The sequence below is a fragment of the Aplysia californica genome, unplaced genomic scaffold, assembly GCF_000002075.1.
Source record: "Aplysia californica isolate F4 #8 unplaced genomic scaffold, AplCal3.0 scaffold00211, whole genome shotgun sequence".
In the NCBI taxonomy this organism is placed as follows: Eukaryota; Metazoa; Mollusca; class Gastropoda; order Aplysiida; family Aplysiidae; genus Aplysia; species Aplysia californica.
Window position 1 is genome coordinate 1,111,391 of NW_004797481.1, and position 8,929 is coordinate 1,120,319.

Sequence of the window (8,929 nt, forward strand, 5' to 3'; positions counted from 1 at the left end):
GAACTTTCAACACAGACTCCGGGGCACGTTGCAGGACTGTGCTGACCACCTCTCTTATCGCAGGCAATATGAGATCCTCACCAATAGCATGGTGTTTGCCTGCCTTTGTAATTAGCTGAGATAAATCATGTGTCGCTCGTAAGCCTACATCAGCTTGATCGACGTTGGCTGCAAACATCGGTTTAACTGATTTTCATTTCTGAAAATTGATCTTTAGAGTTTTGAAGTATGCCAGATCTTTGTCAGATTTGTGTTGACGAATCTTCTTTATATGGGATTTGCGGGCAGGAAAAGAAAGTTCTTAGTTATAAGTAGTATTGTAAACTGTGCCTGAACTATCTATTTTTGTTTTTGTTGTGGCTTTTTTCCCTATATCATGTTTTATGTTGCATGACATGAAAATTTCACACCGCCCCCTTAGCACCCACCAGCGCCCCCCAATTGCCCAGTTTCGCCACAGCGCCCCCCAAACTCTCGTCACCGCCCCCCCGGGGGCGGTAGCGCCCACTTTGAAAACCACTGCTCTAGACCATGAGAGCCCCCTATAATTTTCTATTTCACAGGAAAACACATCACAGCAAAAAATATCACATTTCATAGCAAATTCCTCAGGAGTGGTTTTTCCCTGCCTAGTTAAATTCTGAAACCTTCAAGCTAAAATTTGTATGAAAGGGAATAGCAGAGAAAAGAGGCACATAAGGATTATCTGTGAAATTCCTTTCCGTCTCAGTTTACAGCCTATCAGTTTTTTCCCTCTGACCTGTTTTCATTGTTTGTCAACACTCACTACATGTACAACCATGCCCTCTTTTACCACCACCCAGCCCTCTTAAACAGGTCAAGATCTATTCTCATACAGGTCTAGATTTATCTCCCACATCCCTGTCACTTCTAACTGAAAGAAAATCTGCCTCCATTTTCCATTTCATTTGCATAAATGGTTCCTTCTTCACTATCCTTATCCATAAGCTCATTCAACAACTCTCAGCTGTGTAGGATCACTTTGCCATATTCACACTATTCAAACCAACTGACTACACTCAAATGAGCACTAAGACAGTTTGACTTGAAAGTTAGATAAAGTATTAGAGTACTCTCCCCACGTTATTTTTGCAAGGGAAGCACGCCACTGTGACAAAATGCAACAGTTTTGTTCGAGAGGCATAATTTTGAACCGAGAATCCCCATGTGTTGGCAGCCGGGGAAGAATTGTGAGCAAGGGGAATCATGTGCACTGTACAAAATGTGAGCCATTCAGCAAGAGACAGTAGAACTAAAATATATTATTGTTTTACCTACAAGAAAATGTTCTACCATAGGTTCTGCTACAATCTGACTGATGACATAGTACAAACCAGTTTTTCACTCAGCCTTTGAGGAAACAAATGAATGAGTCAAACTTTTACAATTTGAGGAGACAAAATCACATGTCACACTTTTACAAGGACACTTACCAACATCTTTGTAAGACTGAATGCCTGGATCCTCAGCATTCTGGAAGAACCCTACAACAGTAATATCATCTGGAGGGAAGACATCCTTCAGCATCTTCAAACTGAAAATTTCTTTGGCTCCGTCTCCCATGTACTTTGTTACAGCAGAAATGAAATCTAAAAATTAGAAACAGTGAAGAAGATTGACAAATTTCTATTTAAACAAATCCTCAAGTAAAAACAGAAAACAAACTATGAACAATGGAAAAACAATTTTTGTTTACACTTCAGTGGCAAAATGTTACTCAAAATGTAAAAAAATAAAATAACAAGTTCAGCTAGAAATGAACTGACTTCAAACTAATGCAGAGGAACTGTTATAAACTATGAAGAAAAAACTCTTCTTTAAGTATTCCATCATTACAAAGTATGGAAAATGGGAAAACAAGTAAAATGATTTTACAGTTAATTAGAAAAATCTAATGGGTTTTTTTTTTTTCTTTTGTCCCCTTGTCTACTCAAGAAGTCAATGTATATAGCTCAAAACCAAAGCTATAAATAAACATTCAATGTTTTAGCAAATCATTCTTCGCTACTAAAGAATTTCACATTCCTTTTGTTCAATAAAGAGATTCAAGTCATATGCCATAATCAACTCTGAAAAGAAACATACTCGTATAACAGCTAATCAAGTCAACAGCAAAACAAGGGCACATCACACCAGAGAGCAAGCCAACCCTCACACCAACAGAGTCCCTCTATTTGTTACCTGGTAATTTTCTCCCTATTACTTGATAGCGGAGTGCTTGCTAGATGCTCATACTGTTAACATTGCTCAAGCCATTACCTGACAAGTCTTCCTAATAATACTCATCCACACACTGCAAGTTTGTCAACATCTCTTTAGTCAATGTCACAACACCGGGAGAGGCCTTCATACTTCATATTTAAATAATATGCTTATCTCATAATAACAAATCCTGTTCCCATACGAGATTTGTTCGAACCAAAGAGAAACCCATCAACACGATGACGGGCATTATAATATGTGAGGAGAAAGTAAGACCCACTGATTGAGATGGAAAAAAAGGAAGTTGGTTCTACCACAGATACCCTCCAATCACCAGCACAAAACGTTGAAGTAATGAGGGAAGAGGTAGTCAACAACACAAGGCACAAAATTAAGGAAACGGCGAGCAAACAGAACTCAGTGAATAAGAATATTTATTAATTTATTTGATCTTACCGTATTCACTGTTCCTTTCACCTTTGTACTCAAAGGGGCGGCCCTTTTTGAAAATTTTCAGAGTGGGATAACCAGTGACACCAAATCTGCTCGCCAACTCTGAGTCCTTGGTGGCATCGACTTTAGCAAAGATCACCGGTGGGTCATTCTTTTTCATCTGCTTTGCAGCTTTCTCATAAATTGGAGCTAGCCTCTTGCAATGACCACACCTAAATATGGAAGTTATGAACAGAACAAATATCATTCAGGTTTCCAGAGACAATGCAAGAATCAATATCAGTTCCACCAACAGTGGAAACTTACACAATATTACAGACATCTAAAAACAGTGGACTAGTTTCAATACCAGTTAATATTCCTGTGTGTAATGTCAGTTTCCTGAGCACTGTCAAAGATGTCATCAATGGAGGCCACATTTCTGTTTTTTCTTCGTGTTTTAGTAAGCGTTTTACCGCACTGGCGACATAATTAGGTCAGGTAAGGGCCAAAGATTTGAAGTGCTACAAGAGAATAGCAAACATAAAAAAGAAGGAGGAGAGATGAGGGTGATATATTTTTTAATTAAAGAAGGAGCAAACCCCACCACAGCACCCACCAACTATCCTTGGCTATATATTTCCATTGTCACTTGTTGACGGTTAACATAAATGTGTGCTTGCTAACAACAATATATATATAGAAAGTGAAAGATTATGGTTTCAAGTTTTTGTAATGAGGATAATGCATTCATGTCTGTCAACAAAAGGAGTGAGTCTAGCTGAAATAATGCATAGAAACAGTATTAACAGGAGCTTTGTCCAAAAGTATTCAGGTTTATATTTTGTTTCTTTTCTTGTCAGAATGATAAAACAAGACAGTTTAAAGAACATTTGCGACACTTGATGTATCAATGTTGTTCGACATCAATGGCTCCTGTAAAATTTATGATCATAGGGACATCAACACAGATTCATCAAAACTCACCATGGAGCATAGAACTCCACAATCATAATCTCTTCATTCTCTGTGACCTCATCAAAGTCATCCTTAGTCAGAGTGATCACAGCCTCAGGTTCTGGGGCCCAGTCAGGTTTTGCAATCTTTTGCATAAACTCAACAATGCCTGAAAAAAAAAGGACAAAATAGTTGTCAAGATGAAGAAATCTCCTATTAAGTCAACTTTGCATAATAGAGAAAATAATTTCCATAGATAATAATTTTTCAAGAACTGGATTTTGACCAAAAATTGCTAGGAAAGCAATTTTCTAACTTTCAGCCACACTGCTACTTATTCCACATGTTTTTATCTGAACTTCTGATTCTGAAGTGTCTTTCTAAATTAAGCAGAGGACTGTATTAGATATGGTTAAATAAGTAACCTCACTTCACACATAAAACTAATAATTTAAGGTGTTAACCCCCCCCAATTTCTCTGAGTTGATCTGCTAATGAGTTTTTCTACTTGCACAAATACTACCTGGCTTGAAGTCCATTCACAATGCGTTAAAAAATCTGTACCCCCCCCCCCCCAGCAATGGACAGGTATTTCAGTTTGAAAAAGCACCAAAATTATAATTACCATCTTTAAACCTGGGGCCATCATATTCATAATCCTTTCCATTCTTGAAGAAACGGAGTGTTGGGTACCCTTGGACTTCAAATCTGCGAAAAAAGAGAAATGAAATGTGGCTTTTAATTTTAATTCTTTCCTTGAATGAAAACTGATCACATTCATAAAGGAACTCTTCATTCCACTTTAAAAGTAGAAATATTTTCATACTATCTAAAAACCCAATAACTTTGCAACCTCACCTTTAAGTCACATGGGCAGACTTATTCTTACAACTGTCTACAATATGGTCTACAACTGTCCAATCAATTGAAAAGCGCTAAAATTCTACAGACATGTCAGTTTAGTTTTAGTAGAGGTTTTACGGCGCTCGCAACTGCATAAGGTCATATGAGCACCAGAAGATTAGAGGTGTCACAAGAGAGTAACAAACATAAAAACGAAGAAGAGGGAAAAGGACGATAGATGTTTGATAGGAAAGTAGAAGCAAACCACACCAGAGCACCTGCCAACCACCCACACAGACATGTCAACTTCAAGAAAAACTTCATATACTTCAAATTTGTGCAAATGTCAAGGGACTAGATAAGACAGAACATTTTATTACAGAAGCCTTTTGGTAACCACCACATTTCTTCACAGTCACAGTAAAATTACCAACTTCAGACCGCCACCTTGCCTAATTTTGATAAGATTTGAAACAACTCTAAAAACACTCAATATCATGACATAGCATGGTTATAAAAAATACACATATTTTAAAAATAGCACAAAGTCATTTTGTCCTACATATGGGTGGGAAGGAAATTCTCAGAACTAGTGCCCTGGAGACAGTGGACTCGTATGCTGAAACTCAAATTCATGCATACACAGATGGGTCAGCAACAAACGCTACACGGAATGCTGAATACGGATATATCATAAAAAATCGAAACAACCTTGGAGAGAAAAAACAGACCCAACTATTTGGCCCATGTGGAACTTATAGCTCCAACTATGACGCAGAGAGAATCGCCATAGTAAAGACCCTGGAGCAGATCACCCAAGACTTTTTTGAAGGCCCAGTAACACCAGGGGATATTATTGTCTTCTCTGACTCAATGTCAGTACTCCGCGCTGTCGAGAGAGGAGGAGACTACAGAGGTGACGGGAAAATTCTCAGCCTTGTAAAACAGATGGGCACTTCTTATGGCGTCTAGGTCACACTGCAGTGCCTGGCCATTCTGGAATACCAGGGAATGAGACTGCAGACCAATTATCAAAGACTGGAGCAAGCCTGCCCCAGACAGACACGACCGTCTATTTACAGACCTGCAGAAGGAACATCCAAGCTAAAAGCAGAGACAAGTGGCTAAACAGATAGGCCAATGCAGAAACAGGAAGATCTCTCTTCGGGTACATGGACAAACCCAACCCCAAAGACCTTTCGAATGTTTTATATAGAGCCGATCAGACATTGATCTTCAGAGCCCGCACAGGACACTTACACATCAACAAGCACATAAACAGAATTAACCCCATCTGGGAACCCCATTGCAGACACTGTGACTACCACAAGGAGACTGTTGAACATCTTCTCCTCCACTGCCCAAACCTGGCGTTCTTCAACGCAGGCTCCTACACACACCTACAGACTTTCAAAGTAACAAAGCCTGCTCTACTCTGGCGTTGACCAGATGACAAGGACATGTAGTTACTTGAGGGAGGCATTGCGCTGCCAAGAGTGAAATGCTCACAGCTAAAGGGATTTGAAAACAACAACAACAACATGGGTGGGAAGTTAAAAAAGCAGTTCATCTTCTTTGCAGACTCAAACAGTAAAAATGACAGGAAGGCAAATAACTTAGTGACAACTTGCAATAAAAAAAATATGATGCTGGTTTTCACACTCACCTCTGGGCCAGCTCAGTGTGAACTGTAGCATCGACCTTCCCAAGAGCTACTGGTGGATCATTTTCCAGCAGTGCAGCAGCAGCAGCTGCATATTCTGGGGCTAGACTTTTACAGTGACCACACCTACATGAACACAGAGAAGAAAAAAAGAAAAGAAAATGTATTTTTATAGATATATATATATATTATATATATGAGATGCAGCATGGTTAAATCAGGCGCTTGTCAAAATAATGAAACTGAAGAAACTGGTGTTTTTCCGCAGGTTTGGGAAGTTTTATCAACTTTTTAATTTTTGGGGTCAACACCTTTCATGCCTATTAAATAACACATTTCTTTGTGTATTTTACTGAAAAATGATGGTCATAGGCATAAAAGATGTAAATTTTAGGTTTCCACAGACTCTCAAGCTTAGGAAATCTTGACTTGTATCAAAGATAACTGAATTTTTTTTCATCAAAAACAAAGAAAATGGACAAGTTTTAAGATGATGATACCAAAAACTCCACAGATCTATGTGCCAAAATATTGACCATAGCCTGATTCCACCACATCGGGACACATACGTTGTATCATTATTGGCTTAAAAGACCCCAAATACATTAAAAGTAAAGCACTGAAAAAGTAATCTTCGGCAGTAAATTGTTTCTAGATTGCATGAATCGGGATACATGATAACATGATTATTAAGCAAATAATGACTCAGAGCAAAAGAGAAGATGAAAAGGAGAATACACACATAAAAATGCACTTAAATTTTCTAATAAAAACAGAATATGAATGAAAGCTTCTTTAAAAAGTCAATAAGCTTTTGACTTTTGATAATGATGAGCAATCCAATTCAAGTCTTTTAATAAGTGTCTAAAAACAATGAACAGAGAAACTAACCACTTCAACAGCCAAAGTGAGAAGTCACTTACCATGGTGCGTAAAACTCCACTAGAATTGTCTCATGCTTGTTCACAACAGAGTCAAAGTTGTCATTGGTCAATACAAGCACTGACTCTTCATCTTGGACAAACTCAGTATCTTCAGCTCCTTCATCTAGAAAATAAATAATAATAATAATAATGAAGATCATTTCTATAGTGCCCACTCCCGTGTAAACACAGCTCTAGGCGCTTTACATAAATGCAAGTACGAACAATATTCATGCACGCAACACACACACAAATACACACACTCATACACACATACACACACACAAACACATGCATACACACTCACGAACACATAACACGCACACATGTGTGTGCACACACATGCATGCCAAACACACACACACACACACACACACACACACACTCACACACACATGCACGCACACAAACACACACACACACATCTACTTGCTTATCACACGCACAAGCTTACACATCGTAACAAAATGAGCATAAAATAATATATACGCTGCAATTCACAAAATACATAAATGGGTACAGTCATTTACATAAAAAATTGTATTGAACATGAATATTCTGCATAAAAAGGATGTAAAAAAGTGTCTTTAAAGAATTTTTAAATTTAGACTCAGATGTTGTATATACATGTCTCATCAAGGGTTGGGGAAGAGAGTTCCAAACTGACGGAGCAAGGTGGGCGAACGACATGCTCGAGGAAGTGGATTTGATACTCAATATATATAAAATTGTCGATAAATGAAATATAAAGCCATTTAGAGTGAGGTAAAAACAATGGGAGGTCAGCAGTAAAAAGACAACACTACTTTTTTCAGCTGTTTGCTTACCTTGATTCTTACACAATTACACAGTGAAACTAACAAGAGGCAGAGGAGAGGAGGGGGGGGGGGTGGAGCTACGGTACCAAAGACCATGCAACGCGATGCGCAAACTATGTACACAAGCGCAAACTTTGTTGTAGATCTAGCATCCTTGTAAGGCCTATTTATATGGCTGCTTGCTGGGGAAAATGCTTTAATGGAAAGGTGAGGCACTGACTCGCTGAGCGTGGCACTTGCCAGCGACAGACTGAGAATGGGATGGGGAAGGGGAGTGAGCGATCGGGAGTGGGGGTAGGGAGGAGATGCCCAGCACACGAGACGCTCACGTCTGTGACTGTGAGGCACTGTAGGCTACTGTGTTGGAGACTACACTGTGGAAGCCCTACTAAAGCCCGATGTGCTGAATAGGCTACTTGGCGGGTATGAGGACTTTTGAAGAACTATTGGGTTGACCGTTAGCGTGGCTTTTTCCCCTATTTTGTTTGTGTGGGCTTCGCCAGGTACCCAAGAAGCATGTCAATAAAGCAGACTGGGCCGAAAAGAGTGTCCAGATGATATCTATATATATATATATGAGGAATTGTTGGTAAATTTTTACTTTCACAACCGAACATAGATGTACTGTTTCGGGGGTCAAACTGCAGTACAGTGGAAACTATAGACTTGGTAATAGCAGGGATCCGGTAATAACGCGTAATGTGTCATGCGCAGGCCTGCCGTATGGCCAAATCTGACAGCCCTGGTCATGCACAGAGCTTGTTTTGTGTGTACTTGCGGCAAGGCAAACAACCCACAGCTGGATTAGTCCCCATGCTTACTTTCCTTGCATTTCTGATTTCAGGGATCTGATGTAACAGGACTTGTTCTCTGGTCCCACCATCCCTGTTATAGATCTAGATCTAGATCAAGATAGATCTAGATCTATATCAGGTTTCCACTGTAGGCCTATTGTTTGCTGCAGATCACACTTTTAAGCCACTAAAACTGTGGCAAATCAATTACTTTCAAGAAAATTTCAAACTTAACAGTAAAATATCAAAATAATGGGTTAAAATGGGGCATCCCCC

General features: G+C 39.2%; 1 protein-coding gene across 3 annotated transcripts in view; it reads right to left on the reverse strand.

Annotated features, from left to right (window-relative positions):
- The window catches only part of LOC101862652 (protein disulfide-isomerase A4), a 27,038-nt gene that overhangs the window by 11,709 nt on the left and 6,400 nt on the right, over nucleotides 1-8,929 (reverse strand). For all 3 annotated transcript variants that reach the window (XM_005099400.3, XM_005099399.3, XM_035970035.1), the window contains exons 2-7: nucleotides 7,042-7,165; nucleotides 6,122-6,244; nucleotides 4,238-4,320; nucleotides 3,643-3,781; nucleotides 2,680-2,888; nucleotides 1,455-1,610 (exon numbers count right to left, since the gene is read on the reverse strand). In XM_005099400.3, coding sequence (XP_005099457.1) covers nucleotides 1,455-1,610; nucleotides 2,680-2,888; nucleotides 3,643-3,781; nucleotides 4,238-4,320; nucleotides 6,122-6,244; nucleotides 7,042-7,165 — 834 coding nt within the window. The remainder of the gene's footprint in view (nucleotides 1-1,454; nucleotides 1,611-2,679; nucleotides 2,889-3,642; nucleotides 3,782-4,237; nucleotides 4,321-6,121; nucleotides 6,245-7,041; nucleotides 7,166-8,929) is intronic.